General features: G+C 38.8%; 1 protein-coding gene across 4 annotated transcripts in view; it reads left to right on the forward strand.

Annotated features, from left to right (window-relative positions):
- Window positions 1–21,456, forward strand: part of CEP41 (centrosomal protein 41) — a 51,867-nt gene that overhangs the window by 24,244 nt on the left and 6,167 nt on the right. Inside the window, exons 1-5 of one of the 4 annotated variants that reach the window (XM_072764063.1) lie at window positions 7,075–7,603; window positions 8,823–8,870; window positions 13,349–13,410; window positions 14,564–14,633; window positions 19,980–20,124. In XM_072764063.1, the coding sequence (XP_072620164.1) occupies window positions 7,315–7,603; window positions 8,823–8,870; window positions 13,349–13,410; window positions 14,564–14,633; window positions 19,980–20,124 (614 nt within the window). In that variant the 5' untranslated portion in view covers window positions 7,075–7,314. Of the gene's footprint in view, window positions 1–7,074; window positions 7,604–8,822; window positions 8,871–13,348; window positions 13,411–14,563; window positions 14,634–19,979; window positions 20,125–21,456 lie in introns of those variants that run through there. The other 3 variants (XM_026010836.2, XM_026010837.2, XM_026010838.2) reach the window with 3 other exon arrangements.

A 21,456-nucleotide genomic window follows, 5' to 3' on the forward strand; every position in this document is an offset into this window, starting at 1 on the left:
ATTTCTGATGATAAATCTGCTGTCGATTGAACTGTTTTCCCACATAGGTAAGGTGTTGTTTTTTTCTCTTGCTGCTTTCAAGGTTCTTTTTTTCTTTTGTTTTCAGAAGTTTGATTATGATGTGTCTTCATATGGATTTCTTTGGGTTTATGCTGTTTGGCATTCACTTCTATGTACATCTCTAGGTTTATGTCTCTTGTCAAATTTGGAAGTTTTCAGCCCTTATATCTTTGAGTGCTTTCCCAGCCTCACCTCCTTGATCCTCTTTCTAGTACCTTGACAGCACCTCATCACAGCCCAGCAGGCATAGAAATTAAGCTCCTCCCACCCCAACTTTTGCTGATAAGTGTTGGTGGTGTTTGGCTGGAGTAAAGCAGTAATTGTTTAACAGTTTTCTGGCTGCTTGGCAGCCCCTTCTTCGAGCCCTTGGGTGAAGATAGCAGACTTTTTGGGGGAATTTGTTTTTTTCCTGTCCATTGCTATTTCTGGGTTACTGGCTTCTTTAGCTCCAAATCTAAGATATAAGAGGCAAACACAGAGACAGACAGACAAACACAACAAAAACCCAAGTAACTCAACTATCATGCTATCATGCCATTTCTTGGGTCTTGAGGTCCCTACCCAGTCTTCCTTCCTCTCTCCAACCTTTCAGTCTTCTTTTATATTTTATACATAATGACATAATGTCCAGGGTTTTTTTTTTTATCCAATCTTTTTAATAATTGATATATTCTTTTCTTAAATTGAGATGTAATTTATATATCACAAATTTCACTCTTTTAACCTTTTAAGCAGTTCAGAGGTTTTTAGTACATTCACAGGGTTGTGACACCATCATCACTCTAGTTGCAGAACATTTTGTCACCCCAAAAAGAAAGCCCATGTCCAAGAGCAATCACTTCCCATTCCTTACTTTTTCTAGTCCCTGGTAACCACTAATCTACTTTCTGGGGATCCCTGGGTGGCGCAGCGGTTTGGCGCCTGCCTTTGGCCCAGGGTGCGATCCTGGAGACCTGGGATCGAATCCCACGTCAGGCTCCCGGTGCATGGAGCCTGCTTCTCCCTCTGCCTGTGTCTCTGCCTCTCTCTATCTCTCTGTGACTATCATAAATAAATAAAAATTAAAAAAAATATATTTAATCTACTTTCTGTATCTATGAGTTTGCCTATTCTGAACATTTCATATAAATGGAATCATGTTATGTGTGACCTTTTATGTCTGGCTTCTTTCACTTAGCATAATGGGTTCAAGGTCTCTCTGTGTTCTAACATATATCAATACTTCATTTTTTTTTTACTGCCAAATAATATTCTATTGTATAGATATTCCACATTTTGTTTATCTTCTTGTCAGTTGATGGACATTTGGGTTATTCATACTTTTTGGCCATTATGCTGCTATAAACATGAGTGTACAAATTTTTATGTGAACATATGCTTTTAATTTTCTTACTTATATACCTAGGAGTCACATAGGACTGTATGTGGTAACTCTGTGTTTAATTTTTTGAGGAACTGCCAAACTGTTTTTCCAAAGCAGCTGCACTACTTTGCATTTCACCAATAATGTAAGAGGGCTCTTTTTCCCCACATCTTTGATGATGCTTGTTACTGTCCATCATTTTGATTATAGTCATCTTTGTGGATATGAAGTGGTATCGTATTGTGGTTTTGATTTGCATTTTCCTAATGACTAATGATGTTGAGCACCTTTTTATGTGCTTATTGGCATTTGTGTATCTCCTTTAGAGAAATATCTATTCAAATCATTGGCACAGTTTGTGCTTTTTTTTTTTTTTCCCCCTGTTACTGTGTTATAAGAGTTCTTTTAACATATTCTGGATACTAGACCCTTATCAGAAATATGATTTACAAACACTTTCTCGCATTTTGTAGATTGCCCAGTGTTTTTGTTGTACTTAGTTGGAATAAAGTACATCTATATCATCTTCCTGGAAGCAGAAGTCTACCAAACTAGTTCTGTAATAGCTTTTAGAAGGGCCAAAGTGTACTTCATTGCTTAAAACTCAAAATAGTTTAAAGTCAATGTGGGCTGGGGTACCTAGGTGGCTCTGTCAGTTAAGTGGCTGCCTTCAGCTCAGGTCATGGTCCCAAGGTCCTGGGATCAAGCCCAGCATCAGACTCCTTGCCCAGTGGGGAGCCTGCTTCTCCCTTTCCCTGGCTTGCTCTCTCTCTCTCTCTTTCTCAAATAAGTAAGTAATATCTTAAAAATAAATAAATAAATAAAGTCAGTGTGGGAGAGAAATCTTATCCTAGTGTTCAATTTTTTTTGTGGTTTCAAATTTAGAAATTATTTTAAAGTCAATTTCTATGAAGGCAAGGGAAACAAAAGCAAAAATGAACTATTGGGCTTATCAAGATAAACAGCTTCTGCACAGCAAAAGAAAAACAGTCAACAAAACTAAAAGACAACCTACAGAATGGGAGAATATATTTGTAAATGACATATCAGATAAAGGGCTAGTATCCAAGATCTATAAAGAACTTATTAAAATCAACACCCAGGGGTATCCCTGGGTGGCGCAGTGGTTTGGCGCCTGCCTTTGGCCCAGGGCGCGATCCTGGAGACCCGGGATCGAGTCCCATGTCGGGCTCTCGGTGCATGGAGCCTGCTTCTCCCTCTGCCTGTGTCTCTGCCTCTCTCTCTCTGTGACTATCATAAATAAATAAAAATTTAAAAAAAAATCAACACCCAGGAAACAATCCAATCATGAAATGGGCCAAAGACATGAACAGAAATTTCACCAAAGCAGACATACCCATGGCCAACAAGCACATGAGAATATGCTCCGCATCACTTGCCATCAGGGAAATACGAATCAAAACCACAGTGAGTTACCATCTTACACCAGTGAGAATGGGGAAAATTAACAAGACAGGAAACAACAAATGTTGGAGAGGATGTGGAGAAAGGGGACCACCCTCCTTGCACTTTTGGTGGGAATGGGAACTGGTACAGCCACTTTGGAAAACTGTATGGAGGTTCCTCAAAGAGTTAAAAATAGAGCTACCCTACAACCCAGCAATTGCACTACTAAGGATTTACCCCAAAGATACAGATGCAGTGAAAAGCAGAGACACCTGCACCCCAATATTTATAGCAGCCATGTCCACAATAGCCAAACTGTGGAAGGAGCGACAATCCCGTTCAACAGATGAATAAATAAAGAAGATGTGTAAAAAAAAAAAATGTGGTCTATAGGTACAATGGAATATTACTCAGCCATTAGAAATGACAAATACCGGGATCCCTGGGTGGCGCAGCGGTTTGGCGCCTGCCTTTGGCCCGGGGCGCGATCCTGGAGACCGGGATCGAATCCCACGTCGGGCTCCCGGTGCATGGAGCCTGCTTCTCCCTCTGCCTATGTCTCTGCTACTCTCTCTCTCACTGTGTGCCTATCATAAATAAATAAAATTAAAAATAAAAATAAAAATAAATAAAAATAAAAATAAAAAAAGAAATGACAAATACCCACCATTTGCTTTGACGCGGATAGAACTGGAGGGTATTATGCTGAGTGAAGTAAGTCAGTAGGAGAAGGACAATCATTATATGGTTTCACTCATAAGGGGAATATAAAAAATTGTGAAAAGGATTATAGGGGAAAAGAGAGAAAATGAGTGGGAAAAATCAGAGAGGGAGACAGAACATGAGAGACTCCTAACTCTGGGAAATGAACAAGGGGTAGTGGAAGAGGAGGTGGGTGGGGGATTGTGTGACTGGGTGATGGGCATTGAGAGGGCACTTGATGGGATGAGCACTGGGTGTTATACTATATGTTGGCAAATCAAACTCCCATTAAAAAATATATAAAAATGTATATATAAAGTCAATTTCAGAAGAGAACTTTATTTTAATGGGTTTTTTTTCTATGCATTTTTGTGACTTACACCCCTCTGTGTATTCAGCGAGTTTCCACTTGATGTGCCATGGCCTAATAGTTATGTGGCACTATACACATCCCATTAACTCTCTGAGTAACCATGAGGGGGTGTGGCGGGGGCAGCCAGCATTTACACCAGCATTTTGTTCAAATATTACCACTTATATATGTGCCAACAGGTGCAAAGGGTAAGGGGTCCTGGTTAAGAGAGCACAAGAGTAACCTTACAGCCCCAGTGAGAGTAAAGAGCCCCTGTCTATGGTATGTTTTTAAGCTCTGCAGTCAGAGCAGTGGAAATAGGCACAGGTATGAGAGAGCATTCCTCATTTCTAGGGTAAATAGATGGGTCTTTAATCTTTTCTTACCAAACAGTGAGCAATTCAGAGTTAATCACACGAAATCAAGAATTGTGTGGTATCTCCAGTCTTCACCCAAATCATCTCCTGAGTTCTTCAAAGACCACTGTCTTCTTCCTGGGTAAAGATTATTTTTTATTTCTTTGCTTTTGACTCTACTTCTCTAAACTCAAACACTAATGTATAGCCATGGCTAGAAATAGCAGCATTATTTTGAACTTCAAATATTTCTTTTGTTTCATAGGTACCTGGGTGTCTCTTACCAGCTCCCCAGCCTTGCCCGACTGTGCCATGAATGGATTATGCTTCTGACGAAATCTCTGACAGCGTTTTGTTCAGTCTCCACCACAGGGTTCTTGTGTATTCTCAAGCACCCTCTCTGGGTTTCCGTTCTGCAGCTCCGCAGGCTGATGAAGGGACACCTTCCAAACCACAGGGCTCTCCCTTTGTCAGTGTCCTGCACTCTTTCACCGCCTGCATGAACCTCTCGTTTCAATCTCTATCCAACCTAATTTCAAATAGCTTCAGATTTCTAAAATTCTGTAGATTTTCTCTACTGCATCTCTTCTGGCCTTATTTTTAATTTTTTAAAAGTTCACATTATGCTTGTCTCCATACAAACTAGTTGTTTCCATTTTTCTTCTTTAGTCTCTACTTTTCCTGAATATATGCTAATAGCCTTGATCGTAAACATGCAAACTCATTACAGACTAGGTACTCTTCACTTTCATTTGGCATTTAATTCTTTTTTTTGTGTCAAAGGAAGAAATGTATGTGAAAGCCTTTTATAAACCAGAAAGCACTATACACTCATATAACTTATTGAAATTAACAAAGGACCACTGTGCCTCTTTTCACGCTTTCTGCTCCTTCTGAGCCAAAAGAACTTCTCCATAGAGGAGGGAAATATTGAAGAAAAATAAAGCAATGGAGTTGTCTCTTAGCAACTGAGTTCGTGCCTTATAAATCTTGCCCACTTTAGATTACTGCTGCTCAAAATCACTTGCCTTACTGGCTCAGTGCAAATAATGTTATTAAATTATAGAAAAACCAAGGAAAAAAAATCTAATGAATGAGTCACTCAGTGTATTGACTGTGCTCTGTCTTGCATAGCACTATTGGCAGAGTTGGATTGTCTCTTTCTCTTGATTCTATTGCAAAACATACACACACACATACATATATGTATGTATGTATATACACACATATCTTGCTGCAACTTAAATTATAAACTAAGTAGAAGCTAAATACCACTTAGACATTTTGAGGTTACCTGAATCTTGAAATAATGTAGATGTCACATAGGTAGTACATGTACTGTAATAAATCAAGTTGTGCATAGCTTAAGGAAGATCAGGTGTACAAAAACTCAAGCCAAATCAAGGTGTGATTATTTGTGTTATAAAATAATAAAATAAATCATTATAAGGATTCTTCAGATAGGTTTTCATAGTATATTTCACTTAGCAAATAATTCCAAGTATTTTACATGCTAGACAGTAGAAGAGAGAAAGATTCTATGTGTGTTTGTGTGAATAGTCTTTGGCTTTCAGTATGAGAAGGTAGATATAAGACATGCACACAAATAAGGCAATACAATGATAAATGTCTTGTGAGTGGTGAACTGAGTACTGTAGAAGTTCAGACGAGGGAAAGGTCACTTCCAGCTGGGTGAGCTATTATGATTACATGGACAAGATGACATGTTAGAGAACAGAAAACTAACAGAGAGTTTGTCAAGTTTAGTAATTAAGGCAAGATTGAAGAGGCAGGTAAGATGTTGGCGCCTTCAGCTCTAGAGCAAGGAGTTTAAACTTCAGTCAGGAAGCAATGGGGAGCCACTGACTTTTTTTTTTTTTTTTTTTTTTTTTTTTAATCAAAGCCATGTCTAGGAAAATTTATCTGGCAGTAATGTGTAATTTCAGTTAAAAAAAACTGACTTGCTGATAGTCTTTTAGGCTCCTTTTGTATGAAACAAAGCTGCATTTATAAATAAGCCAATTATAGAATTGATTCATTTCTAGTCTTTTTAAAAGGTAGTCAAAAGCCTATTTTGAGATGCAATTAGATCCAGTAAGATAAGCTGCTTAGTTAAGATATAAGCAGTCTATGAAGTGGAGTAAAATACTACATTTCATACTTTCCAAAATCATTCTCAAGGATCTTTTGTGTCAATTAGCCATCCTAGTGATTCCTCCAGCTGAAACAATGCAGAAATCCTCCATTTTCTCTTTTTCCCTCCCTACTTTGATAGAATGAATGTCTAAGATGAAAAGACTTTCCTACTGGTTGCCCTCTCAGATTTGTTCTTAATTTTGCCAAATATTCATATACCCCTGCAAAAGACTGTGCTTGCCTGCCTTTCTCCTTTAGTGGGAGAAACCAACAGTAGGAGTGATGGCCTACCTCACGGGGGTTGTTGTGAGGCCCCTTGGGTACAAAGATGAAGTGCTGTGTAAATACTCGGAAAATGTTGATAATCGATTAAGAAGTGGACCTCAGATGTTTTGTTAATAGAAACCACTGTAGATTGGAAGTGCAATGTTTTCGTAATAAAGACCATCTAATAAGGCTGGCTGTTGTTTTCCATGTGTGGTATGCCTTGGGGAAACTTAGAGCATAAAATGGGTCCCACCTGCTACTATTAGGGAAGTAACACTTCCTACATATTTACCTCACAGTGAAATGGTGTTTTTAAAACAGCACAACTAGAGAAGCAGTATGTTCTTGTGAGAGCCATATTATAAACCAAAAGGTTGAGAATATTCATCTCGGCTTAGTTACTAATTTGCTGTGTCACTGAACAAGCCAGTGATCCTTTTTGTGCCTCAGCCTTCTGAAGAGACTGCCTGAAGCCAGCCAGGCCAACAAGATGCTAACTGCCAAATCAACAGGAAAATGTAGGGGACTCAAGAACACGTAACTGAAAGCTATTGTGTAAAATAGCTTAAGAATCAGATGGTGGGACACCGAAGAGCACACCGTGTGCCCGTCTTACCCCCTTGTACTGACCAGTGGGTTTCTCCCTAAGGTCAAAGTGGCAGGGGAGAGAGATGGGCCTTGAGGAAGAATTCGTGGTTCCCACTCCAGAGATCCATCTGGTCACCTCTCAGGTCAATCCAAGCCTAAAGAATCTAGAAATCACATTTGATTCTTCTTGGTCTTTGGTGCTATTAAGACCTCATAGGCGTTTTCATTGTCTCTCTCGACAAGGCTCAGGCCTTCCAGCAGCCCTGACTGCCATCATGTCTCTGAGCTTTTGGAAGGGCACAGTCTGGCTCTTGGGCGACACTGCATCCTGCTGTCTCCTCCTGATCCAGAAAGTGTGTGTTTTCAGATGGGGTAGGGACTGATTTTTTTTTTTAACTCAGAATATTATTCCCTGATGAATTCTTAAATAAAGACTTAATAATGTAAAAAAAAAAAAAAAAAAGACTTAATAATGTGATAGAAGTTGTTTTTTTGAAAATGTATTTTGGGTTTCAGAACAAGAATTTTCTCTACTTCTGACCTAAAACATGAAGAGAAGCTCAGGAGAGTCTTTAAAAAAATCAGTTCATGGCATTAATTGGAAGCATTTCTTTTATCTGAAGTTGGGACTGAATCTGACTAGCTCCTCTCAAGGCTTAAAAGTTAGGAGCACAATTTTAGAAACAAGAAACTTTGAAAGTTTTCCCTTTTTTGCTGTATCTTTCAGATGCCAGGCAGAGCTTGCTGTGTTGAATCAAATTGAAGCATGCCCAGTAAAAAATAATAGCCCCTGGCTTGGGAACTAGACCTTAGTTCATTCGGAAACCAAAATGATCCTGGCCCAGTTTTAGTGTATGGAAACTCTCCAAACCACCTTGGCTAGCGCCTGGTATTGTAGAACCAGGCTGGGGAACACGAGGGCTCAGTGGCTCTCTACAATGGTGGGAATCTGCTATTTCTTAGCAGATCAAATCCATGGTGAATACTAGCATACAGACTGTGTGGTCTAGTTCAGGCTGCAACATCAGCATGAATAGTTGAAAACTAAGTTCAGGAAAGTGAAAGAAACCACAAAGACTAAGAGAGTGAGGGCTTGCTTGGGTAGCCACAGCAGCACATTTTAGACATTCAAAAATCATTGCTTCTTTCTTCACAGTACATCTCTGCGGAAAGATTATGGAGGAATGAAAGGAGGAAAGCCTTGACTTAAAAAGGAAAATAAGAAAAAAAACATATCTGTGTGTGTGTGTATATATATATATATATATATAGCAGGCATATAGTGTATATATATATACATACACACACACACACACACACACACAATGATCATACTCTATACTGCCTGGGACTTCCTAGTGTTTATTGGGTGTGTACCCTTTCGATACCTTGGGCCAATACCTTCTCCCTGATTCCTCATCCTTTAATGATCCTGTATAACCCAAAAGACTGTTAATGATATGTGGCCCATTTGCCTACTATTAATTCTGTAAGAACAGGATAGGAAGACTTAGGGAATACTTGTACTCCATTCTGTTTTTACAGTGTTCACTCTTTCTTCCAATAAAAACCTATCTTATTCTCTTTTTAGGTAGCAGTATAACTAAATACACTGAGAAGCTAGAAGAGATCAAAAAAAGTGAGTAACACTAGTGATCGTTTGCGATAATGGGGCCCTGAAGTTCTAGAAGTTGGTCATTAACAACCTTAACCCCATCCTACAGCTGCCACGTGCACAGAGAACGATGGGAGGTGGGCGAGCCCGGCAGGTGCCTGGGAGGATGTGGGAAATACCGTGTACCATCCCAGCCAGCTGCCGAGCTTGTTGCCTGAGGGCCGAGTTCTGCCCAACTGATCCCACAGGAGATGTTAGTGTTGGAATGTAGAATGAGCTCTCTCCTTAGGCAGCAAGCCGCCAGGCTTCTGGTTTCATTGTATTGTAGTCTCCACAGCCTTTTTCCAAGGTCATGATCTTTCCCATCTTCTTCGTTTTCTCTACGCCCAAGATAGGAATAATATCATCTCCTCTTTCATAACATCCTTTTGCGTATGAATTAGTCAGTATTCATGAAAGACATCGAGGAGAGAAAACGAGCTTATTATTAAAGTGGTGCTATGCCTTCCAAATCCATTGCAGTCTGCTTTCCTTTGATTAAAAATCATATTTCATGCACATCCTTTTTACAAACTAATCTTCTTCAAAGATATGCTACTAGTCACCGAATGCATTGCCTTTGCACAAAATCATAATTTTTCAACCTTTGTCCAAAGTGGATGTATAGTATACACACCAATGCCAGAATTAAAGAAGTAGAAACATCCCTTTCCTAAAATGGATTTGTTATATCCTCAGTAGAAGAATCTGGTGCCAGGGGAGTAGTTAGCTAATGGTAGCAGAGAGGCACTCTGGTGGTTCACAATTCAGGACTTCACTCTGGTAATCTACATCTTTTGGCAAGAGAATATCACAAACCCAGAATTCACCAGAACTTCTGTTTTTATAACATAGGCCTTTTAATTTAAATGATAATGTTTCTGCCTCTCTTGAATTGCTGCGGCATTGAGAAACCCTACCAGTAGTGTGGAACTCAGGAGCAGCTTTATGCTGTGTTAGTTGTCATGTTCAGCTATAAGGGCTCATGTAATAGACATTTGTTTTTTCATGTGTAATGTCATGCTATCTTTTTCTTTTTCAATCTGATATATTAGATTTTATACTTTTATTATGTTTTACATTACGTTGAGTATATATATTTTAAGTATATATTGGCCATTTTAAACTATTTGAAAAAAAAATCTCATCAACTCACCCGTGCTTCACAGTTGTCGTCCTTAATTCATCCACAGCAGGTAAAATTCAGCTGGCTTGCTTCTGTTTGGGTTTGCCATCTCTGTTGCCTCCTATCCATTCGTAACTTACTGTAAGCTCACATGTCCACACCAAAATTTGTCCCCTAAAAATGTCCCATTCCACCCAGGTTGCTGAACCCTGTTTAAAACATTTCTTAAAAGCACAATGTGGTTTCTCTGATATCTAAACTTCAAATGGAGCTTGTTTCTACCACCCTCTCTCCCCTTGCCCCCCCAACCACCGTCACCAAATACCTCTAGAATAGAGTCCTTGAAAATGTTTGCTTCCCTCTTTCGATGCTTTGGACTTCCTTTTATTTATTTATTTTTTATTTTTTTATTTTTTTGGACTTCCTTTTAGCAAAACAGGAGGCTCTTCTCCTCTCACCTTGTTTCACACACTTTGTGCTGATTCCCTGACTAGAATTACTTCAGATTCGGGTTTGAGATCTACATTTTGGAAGATATTTCCTTCTTTTTGCCTACTTTCTATTGTAGATGTTCTTTCAGGTCAAAAGGGAGGAGAATATTCCCTTGTTTCATGTCACCCTACACCCGTCATTTTTCTCGGGTTACCTTAGATGCCATGTCTTTCTGTGAAATCACAAACCTTGTTCTGTTACTTCCTTTGATTTGTCTTCCACTGTGAGCCTAACTTCCCTTTGCTAACAGCATGTTTTAACAGAACCCTGAAAACGCAGCATTCCTCTGTAATCCGAATATTCTTTCTACTCTGTCTCGGGAAAATGGACACTCTGTGTCTATTGACTGCTCACAAAGCCTATTCTTGGCTTCTGGTGGTTAGATGACACTCACTGGACCCAGTGTGAAGCATCCTAGATAGTTAGGTCTCTGTCCTTTCAGTAACTCGAGAGAGCCAGACTGAGACTCCAGACTCACCGGAGAAGCAAACCTTGATAACATATCTGAAACTAGGATTTTTTGTCTCCATCCCGGAGTTTGGGAGAAGCGACAGGAGCAGAAGCTCCATTCTTAAAGCTCTTTTCGCCCTTGCGAGGACAGACTGCCAGAGCTTTCCAACTCCTCCTTTTTTATAAAATTTAAAACTTACTAGGAAAACGTCTAGTTTGATCTTTTATCTCTGAGTAATAATGTCAGAAAGTCCTAATGATGGCTGTCCTTCTAAACAAGAACCAGGTATGTAGAGTTCAGGCTCAAATGTGCGGTGGGATGTCTAGTGCCTAAGAGACAATCCTGGAAATGCCAATCAGTAGAATATAGTAGAGCCTGTTTATTCATTTGAGATCATTTCTGCTTAGTCCAAGGGGATTTGAACGTGTACATTTTGTAATTGGAATGTGAAGAAGTGGAGAAGTACTTCAAACTCTGTAACTATACCAAAAGAATATCAGTGGATAAAGACCACAGTGCAAACTACTTGAAAGCTGTTGACTCTCTTTATGGGCTGATTTATTGCCATTGTGATTTACATAAATGACTTTGGTGGGAAGATTGGTGGCTCCTGAAAGGAGGTGGTAGTTACTCCGCTGCACTTTTGAAAGCTTCTGGTCAGCCTCTTGGGTTGGCATCCTGGCAGGTCTTAGAAACTCCTTTGCATCTAGGTTTGTTACTTTGTTTTGTCCAGAAGAAGCTATTCTGAGAATTTTCTAGAAGTAATGGTAAGTTATTAGCCACGTTGCTCTCTCGGAGATGTCTAAAAACAGAGAAGCTTGAATTCATTGTAACAAAGAGACTTGCCAGATTGACAAAAGTCTAGTTTTTAAAGTACTGACTTTACTGACTGAGTGGTAAGGTGTTGGTCAACCAAGCTAACTTTATCCTCCAAAGAAAATTCATGGAAATGATTAGTAACACCAGGTAACTAATTTTAAATACCTTTAATCCCTTCCTTTGTTGCTAGGAGTCTTGGTTTATGTGACTTCTATGCTGTGAAGGCCATAGTAATTATCCACCTAACCTTTAGTAATTCGGAAATAATGAGGAAGTACTTAAGGAGTTATGGGTGCTAATATAAAAAATGTTGAAGGGAAATGAAGCTTAAGGGTGGGTGGGAGCTCGATGCTGAAAACTCTTTAGAATTGACAATCACCTTCAGGAAATTTTAAGGAAGCTAACTTTTAGCATGCCTCCGTGGGACAGATATGAGGTCAAGTGAGATTGGCTGAATTTTAAAAGACCATTCATGTGATATGAAGAGCTGTTGACACAAACAGGCACAGAAGTACTGACATTTGAGTATTTCTCGGGACTGCCAGCTCAAGATAGAGCTGAATAAGTATTGATGTTTCAAAAAATTTTTTTAAATTGTGGTTTAAAAAAAACATAAAATTTACCATCTTCACCATTTTAAAAAAAAAGATTTTATTTATTTATTCATGAGAGACAGAGAGAGAGAAAGAGGCAGAGACACAGGCAGAGGGAGAAGAAGGCTCTATTCAGGGAGCCCGATGCGGGACTCCATCCGGGTCCCCAGAATCACACCCTGGGCTGAAGGCGGCGCTAACCCGCTGAGTCACCCAGGCGTCCCATCTTCACCATTTTTAAGTGTGACACTGCCGCACAATAAATCTCAGGAACTCTTTCATTTTGCAACACTGGGTGGATTTTTAACCAAAGTGGAGTTGCCAAGACAGTGATAGAAAAGATTATCAGGACCAGGCAAAGTTTTGTGCCCAGCATGGTACCCCGGGGCGGGGGTTGTCCTGTGTGTCTCCAGCATAATTTGTAACCTCAGGAACAGAACCGTTCTCCTACAGGGCAGATTTAGAATAATAGGGTGTGACTGTCTTACCAGCTGTTTGACCTGGGGCAACTGAGCTTCTCTGGGTCTCGGTCCTCATTTGCAAAACGCAGACGTTTATTCCCTGCTCTGTTCTGAAAAGGATTTGAAGTGGCTTACAAAAAATGCATGCAGCACGAAGGTGGGCAAAAGAAAGACAGCAGAGTAAAAGGGAAAAATGGTGAGTGGATAGAATAAATGCGAGGAGTGAAATCATTAAAATAAATGCAAGGGACAAAGTCACTAGACAGAAAAGGACAGCTTGTAAATTCAGCTTTAGGCTTCCCACCAGCCAAAGCAAAGGGCGGGGGAAGGAATGAAGAGATGTTTAGAATGCCTGGCACACTTAATTTTGAGGGTACTATGATGATCAAATAGGAGATAGTATAGATAAAAGCATATACATCATTGGAAATGACACCATCTAACTTGAGGACTGGAAAGAATGAGTACTTTAAGACAGAAAAACATTCCTAGAGAATTATTTGTCCCATCTTGCATTTCAGATTATAGATACAGAAAGGATGAGCTCTTCAAGAGACTAAAAGTTACAACCTTTGCCCAGCTGGTAAGTTATATTTCTAAATTCCAGGCAAGGTAATGTTTGCAGATGGGTTTCTTCAGATTTTTCACATTTCACCTGTAGGAGGACTGATGTATGGTGTGTGTGCTCATTCAAGGGTAATATGAACAGTCTTCTTTTTTTTTTTTTTTAAGATTTTTTTTATTTATTCATGAGAGACACACACAGAGAGATAGAGGCAGAGACATAGCAGAGGGAGAAGCAGGCTCCCTGTGGGGAGCCCGATATAGGGACTTGATCCAGGACTCCAGGATCATGCCCTGGGCTGAAGGCTGGACCTAAACCGCTAAGCCACCCAGGCGTCCCAAGATCTGCCTTTGGCTCAGGATCATGATCCCGGGGTCCTGGGATGAGTTCCACATTAGGCTCCCCACAGAGAGCCTGCTTTTATAAAGTAAAATGTACATTCTACCTTTAAATCATCACACTTGTTTAATTTTTCCTTGCACGCTTTAATTTGATATTTAGAATTTCGAATTCTGGTCTCTGGATTATTTGGCCATGTTTCTCCATGAAACCAGGTGATTGCTCTTCCACAGCTGAGCTCTTTTCTGCCATAGGCCATTTTCTTACTTTGGCAAAGTTACTTTCTTCTTTCATTTGAAAATTACAGAAGAAGTATCTCTCTGGCCCTCAAACATGAGTTTCATTGATGTACCTCAAGGTGGATCTTGGATCTTAGGAAATGAACAGTGAAAAGTGCTTATTTAAACACTGTGTGTAGGTATACAGCATTGTGATAAATATATTCATAATTACATTTATTTTTTCATTGCACGTGGAATTGTTGAGTCAATTCTGTCATTGTAAGTTTTGCATATTATGTTGAGACTGAAATATAGGTGATTGTCATTCACTTTTATTGTCCTAAATTATCCTTTTGGTCTTTTAAGTTTATCATGTGATGTTTTAAATGAACTTTTTTTTTTTTTTTAAACCATCATCTGCAGCATAATTAACACTCCCAAAGTAAGGAGGCCTGAGATTTAGTCTCCAGTGGAGGACACTGACAGTTCTTTAAACCAAGAGATCTTTGATGTTTGATGTTTCCTCATCTTTTATAAAAGACAGAATTGCCTCTGCTTAAAGACAAACAAACATACACGCCATCTACACGTTTCATTCTTTCTTCTATCAGGTCATTCAAGTTGCTTCCCTATCTGATCAAACACTGGAAGTGACAGCTGAAGAGATTCAAAGGCTAGAAGGTAATGAGAATTGAGGATGTGGGGCAAATAAGCGATTGACCATTTGACTGAAGTACTCACCCTGTCTGTCTTTGCTGTTGTGTTCACAGGGAATTGGGACTTTGATGGATCTATTTGTAATTAGACGGCTACTCTCTGAGAAATGCTATCTGGTGCTTTAATTGTTAATCCTTATTTCTTTTTCAAAAGCCATCTGGTTTTCTGGCTCTAACATTTGTAGTTTTAAATGTTTTTGATGTGTTTAATATACGAATTACTTCTTTTCCAACAAATATTTTTAGTGCCTTGGATATACACACAGGTCATAGTATGTAGTGCTAAGAGACTACAAAGGTGAATGAATAATGCACAGCTCTGCTTACACAGAGTTGGTAGCCCGTGTGCACTTGTGCACACACATTTGTGTGTTGACTGAGGAAAATGATAACAGAAGCACAAAAATCACAAACGTGTCAGAAATTCATAATGGAGGACTGGAAAGAAGCTATCTTTTGTCAAATGTATATGCTAAACACTTCCCTCGAGTTTTCTTATTTAATCTTATGAAAAACTCTAGAAGAAAAGTACACCTTAGAGATGAGAAGCCCAAGCCTCAGAGGATAAATTACTTGCCCAAGGTGATACAGCCAGTAAGGAATCGGCGCAGGATATAGATCTACAAGTGTCCAGTAACCACCAGAGTCTTTACTGTAGGAGTTCTGAGGCTGGAAAGATACTTTCCAGGCAGAAAACTGAGGTAGGCTTTCTTAAAGCTTTTATACTGGGGCATAAAAGAGGGTAGAATCCCTACAGGTGCAGGTTAAGGGTGAGGTTCTTGCAACCTGAGCAAAGGCATCTGGGAGAGAATGTAAAGGTCCAAGCGAGTTTGGGGAATACATCACCCAGCCTGGTGAGCCATCTAGGGGAGGCCTGGGTGCTGGGATGGAGATGGGGCTAGGAAGGTAGGCTTTTAGCTCCAGCTTTCCTTCCTGAAACATTGAGCCAAAAAAATCTCTTAGTACTGTCGTGAAAAGAATTCACAGAGTTAAGGTCTTTATTTTATCCTGAGGTACTCAGCCATCAATGCGTGGCTCTTTACTGAAGGGACATGTGTTTTGTGAAGGTTAATATAGGCCAGGAATTTGACTTCTGATTTCGAGACAAGTTTCTCAGGAAGTCCAAACCCTGGTTTTGTGCGACTTAGCTGTCATTTCCCTGGGCTTGTTTTTGTTAGGGAGGATAAAGCGCATCTGACAAAGACAGGAATTTATCTTTGACAGATGCCTCTCACACGGCAGAGAAGTAAGGGCTCTTTGTAACAGAGATAATTGAGTCTCCTCATAGAACTACTCCCAATTTTAACCTGGTTATATAAGTACCTGGATTTGGTCCTTTAATTCATTGCAATTGCAGCACCAGAACATATGGGCACATGCAATTTTCTCTTCTGAGATGAATTTGCACAGCAAAATAGGCTCTTGTAAAGTAGGACACCGTAATGTGTGAGTAATATTAGTGTTTTTCTAGTGCTCTACACAGAATAATAACTCAGGAATGCCTGTGGAACAGATTGTATGCATATTGGCTATTTTTGAGGGAATAAAAAAATTTCCTTTTGTAATGTGTATTGTTTTTTCCTGACTTAAAAGTGTATCTCTAGAAAATTAGAAAACTGCAAAAAATATATAAAGAAGAAAATAATAATAATAATCCCTGTTAACATTTTGCTCTGTGTTCCCCCCAAATTCATACTCTTTGTGTATGCTTTTGAATTGTGCTGTTTCAAATTAACATTTTATCATGCAAACTATCCCATATCATTAAATGGACTTCACAAGCTGAATTGTGAAGGTTGTGTTGTCATATAATGCCTGTCCTTTGGATATACCATAATTTAATTATTCTCCTATTGGACATTACAACTTTTTAAATTTTTCACGTTTATAAAACAATGCTGTAATGTAAATACATACACGTTTCTGTGCTTCTGATTATTCCCTGAAGAAAAATTGCTGCAGATGGTCGAAGGGTGGAACCATTTTAAGATGCTCGATGCTGATTCCACATTATCTCCAGATTGGTTCTTCCTGTTTGCATTCCCAGAGAATAAATGAGAGGACCTGTTTCTCCCCATCCTAGCCAATGCTGAATAATTATCATTTTTGCAAGTGTTTGCCAATTTGATAGATGAAAAGTGGTATCTAATAATTTTCTTTTTAATCTCTCTGATCGTGAAATTGGGCTATGTGTATGTGTGTTTATTGGTCATACCTGTTTTTTCTTCTGAGAACCTTACATGTCCTTCCCCATTTTTTTCTTATGGATCGTTCATCTTTACTGATTTGTAAAAGCTCTGTGTATTAGGATATCCTTAAACAGTGGAAGCCAGTACAGCCTTGCAAGTAAATGAGAAAAAGCTTTACTTAATGATTTGGAACAGTTTTCAAGCTTTATCATTAAGTAAAAATAAAACAACAACAAAACAAAAAACCAGAGCAGTATGAATGGCATTCTCCTGATATGTAAAAAGGGAAGGAAATAAACTGTATGCAAAAGTCCATAGTTGTTTTATTTCTGGAAGGAGACAGAAATAAGTGAAGGTAGTTCCCTTGGGAGAGGAGGCCTGAGGGCCTACGGGTCTGCAGTGGTTTCCATATTAATATTTTTATCTTTGCATTTTTACTGTGCATATGATCTTTTTTCAATTAAAGCACTAGTTAATTAAAAAAAACCTCTTTCTAAATTAAGTATATTAACCTTTTCTCATGCATCTAGGTCATAGAGATTTTTCCTAATTTGTTACTCACCTTTTAATTTTCTTTGGGTTGGTTTCTGACATACACGAGGTTTGCATTTTTACATGATTAAATCTATTAGCCTTTCCTGTTGTGTTCTCCTTTATTGCCTTAGACCCATCAAATCCAAAATAAGATAAATTATTCACCTATATTTTCTTTTATTAGTTTGCTTGGTGGTTTTGTTGTTGTTGTTGTTGTCCCCCCCCCACCCCCCCATCAATCTACTTATTAATGTTTTGGTATATGATGTGAAGGAGTTTTATAAATTTGATTTTTCAAATCTAGATAGTTGGCACATTATCCCACCACCATTTATTTATTCAGTCACTCTCCCTTTACCCACTGGTTTATGATGTTACCTTTAACATATGTATTAGCTTTATATATATATATATTCTGGGGTTTGTTTCTGTGTTGTCTTTTATATTCCATTGTTCTGGTTTATGGCCCTGCATTGTTTTTGATCATTTATCTTTGCAATATATGTTACTATTCGCTAAGGCATATTCTCCAAATTACCCACATGTATGTATGTGTGTGTGTGTGTGTGTGTGTGTAAAGTTTTTTTTTTTTTCCTTCTCATCTTTAAAATCCTTTTAAACTTTTCAAAAATCCCATTGGGGTTGTATTAAGGCTAAAAATTAAGTTTGGAAAGGATTAATATCATTTCACTTTTAATAACCGAGTCAGGAATGTGAAGATACATCACTGTCTTCATTTGAGTTTTCTTTAATATCTCTTAGGTAAAAATTTTTATAAGACTTATAAAGGACTTAAATTTTTACAGGTCCTTTACATTTCTTAATAGGCTTATTTTTGAGGAGAGCATATCTTATATATTAGCAGTTGTTACTGTAGATGAGATGCTCATCATGTTCCTTTCTAATTGGTGTATAGGAAAAGTAGTTTGCCTGTTAGTATTTCTTTTTTTATCTAACCACATACTTATTTCCCTTATTCTTATAGGATTCCCCTGAAGTTTCTAGGTATATCATATGCAAAATAAATGTTAGTATCCTCTTTAATAACTAGGTCTTTTATTTCTATTTCTTCTCTTACGGTACCAGTTAGAACAGCAAATTCTCAAAATTTGTTGGTACAGTCTCCCTCCACACTCCTAAAAATTATTGAGCACCTCAAAGAATTTTGGGTTATGTGCATTATATCTATTAATACTTAGGGTGTTAAAATTTTTAACTGAGAACTTAAAAACATTTATTTACTATTTTATTTATACTAAATCCTTTGCGAACATAAATAACACTTTTATGCAAAATAACTGTATTTAGAAAACAAAAAAATTTTTTACCAAGCATGGCATTGTTTTATATTGTTTTGTAAATCTCGGTGTCTGATTTAATAGCAGACAGCTGATTCTCATGGCTTCTGCAATCAATCTGTTGCAATATGCTCTTTGGGTTGAAGTACATGAAGAAAATCTGGCCTCACACAGACCTGTAGTTGAAAAAGGGATAATCTTTTAATAGCCCTTTCAGGTAATTTTTGGACACACCTCTTTGATACTACACCAAAACTTGACAATTTGTAGCTTCTTAAAGGTAACTTGTAACAGAATCTGAAACCATATCAATGCACGTTTCATACCTCTGTTAAATTAAGCCCACTGGTCTGTCTTGTACTTTGAATTAATCTTTTTACCCATGCGTGATTTTATAACATCATTCATCGGTCACTTGGAAGAGATTGATTCACCAAGTTATGAAGATCTTCCAAACATTAACAAATTTCATTCATTACCCAGTATCAAAAAAATCATATTTGTTAATCTAACCACCTATCTTATCACAAAAGTCATTAAGTACAAGGAAAGCAGTCAAGTTCCTGATGGCAGACACAGTTTCCAAAATTCTGATTTTTGTTCAAAATTGAATCATTACAATGATACCATCAGTTGTTTTCCTCGAAATGACATTTCACTTAGATCATTTTTGAGAAAATGTCTGCCACATGCACAAGTCTAAGTAACTATAATTTTTCTGTCAGTTTTCCTTCCAAGTAAAAATGGTGTTCAGGGCAAAAGCAGGAATAATCACACTAATACTTTCCCTTGAGACATCGAGAGGTCTCTTGGTATGTAGCAGACTTGCTGGATGTGGACTCCCCATTTCATCACACAGAATATTAAAAAGATGTGTACTTAAAGATGAGATTTAATAGAATTATGCTTATGGCTCCATCAGGGACTTTTAAAAATGTGAATGCTGTATTTATTAATGGAGTGCGTTCATGTTGGTGAAAAATATGACGATCACTAATAAAACTTGGTGCCTCTGCCCTGATTATTGCTGCAGCGCTCACGGTTTTAGCCACCTTTACTTTTGTACAAAAGCACTTTGGTACTTTTGTAGTACAGATATCAGCACAGTAAAGAGACCTTGCGGGTTCCCCTGAAAGGGTCCCAGGGGCTCCTGGGGTCCGCAGACTACATTTTGAGCATCCAGTCACTTATCTGTTAGAACTTCTGGGACAATTTAATAATCGTGACTGCTGCACAAAGTGAATAAACTCTGAGGTCAAATTTACTTATGTATCCACTTGCAAATCTTAGACAATGACTCTGCTACTTCAGAGCCGGATGGGGAAGTCGGTGCCAGGACCAATGGGAAAGGGAGCCCCGGGGAGCAGTCGCCAAGCCCCGTGCAGTTCATAACCAGTGCGGGAGCTGGAGATTCCAGTCGCTCGACCCTGCAGAGGTACGCTGATCGGATTTGTGTTCTCCCAGCATTTTACTTCATATGCATCTGGATACCAGTTTCAGTGATTTAATCACTCTAAAAACAGACTGGCAGTAGTCAAGTCCCACACTTTCACCCCTCCCCCCCAGCCCTTCTATCTTCTCTTGATATAAATGCCACCATCTGAATCTTTTCACAGCATCTTAGTTAAGGTAAGAATACATTGATAGGAGAGCATTAATTTTCACTCCTTAACGCCATCCTTCTCAGCCTTCTGTATGCAGGTTTGCTATTAGGACTTAGCTTTACAACCACTATCTTTTGATTCCTGCTCCCGCCCCCTTTTCTGTCTGCTGCAGCTTATAATTACCCTGTCTGGAATCAGAAGAAAAATAGAGTGCCATACGCCATGCTCTGATATTGCACAGGTGCAAAGGAGCATGAAAGCAGCCTTTGGTGTCCGTTTTCAAACTGGTCGTGACTGGTCCTTTCTGCATAGACTATGATGCAACACTTTCTCACAGATATTAGGTGTTGATTATAAGATGGTGCTGATTTTTGGCACACAACTGTCCCTTCTACTGGCAAAACAGTTGTACCAGAGAAACTGGGTCTGCAGAGAAAGAATTGCTATCATCAGTACCACTATTTCTTTTATAACTACTTGATGCAAAGACTCTAAAATTGGAATTAGCGACACAGACCAACAAGACTTCCATTAAGGATGCAGTTTCACAGGACACCTGGGTGGCTCAGTGGTTGAGCACCTGCCTTTGGCCCAGGGCGTGATCCCGGAGTCCCAGGATCGAGTCCCACATTGGGCTCCCTGCATGGAGCCTGCTTCTCTCTCTGCCTGTGTCTCTGCCTCTCTCTGTGTGTCTCTCATGAGTAAATAAATAAAATCTTAAAAAAAATGCAGTTTCATAGGAAGTAGATTTTCTTCTCCTTTGGTTCAATAAAATATGCACTTTATGGCATCTTTCAGGTTTAAATGCAGAATTGGATTTGCAGTGCTGGGTGTGGAGCCATTGGTGCCCACCAGTGTGTGGTCTGGCACGCATGTCTTCCTATTTGCCTGGGAAAGGCATCTTCTTCCTATTCCAATCCAGATATTTCACTATTTGCCATTTTGTTCATAACACCCACTCCTTCAATTCATGTTTTTTGCCACATTTTGCCTGTAATCTTAATATGGCAACCAATTTTACAACCTCTGAAACAGAACTGTCAGTAGCAAACTCATTCATTTAAGTGTTTCATCTGTCTCATTATATGAATGCCACCAAATCTAAAAGCCTCTTCAACCTCCACACTGTAGCCTATAAACTGGGAGTAAGTACAGATAACCAT

This window comes from Vulpes vulpes, chromosome 7 (assembly GCF_048418805.1).
Source record: "Vulpes vulpes isolate BD-2025 chromosome 7, VulVul3, whole genome shotgun sequence".
NCBI classification, from domain to species: domain Eukaryota; kingdom Metazoa; phylum Chordata; class Mammalia; order Carnivora; family Canidae; genus Vulpes; species Vulpes vulpes.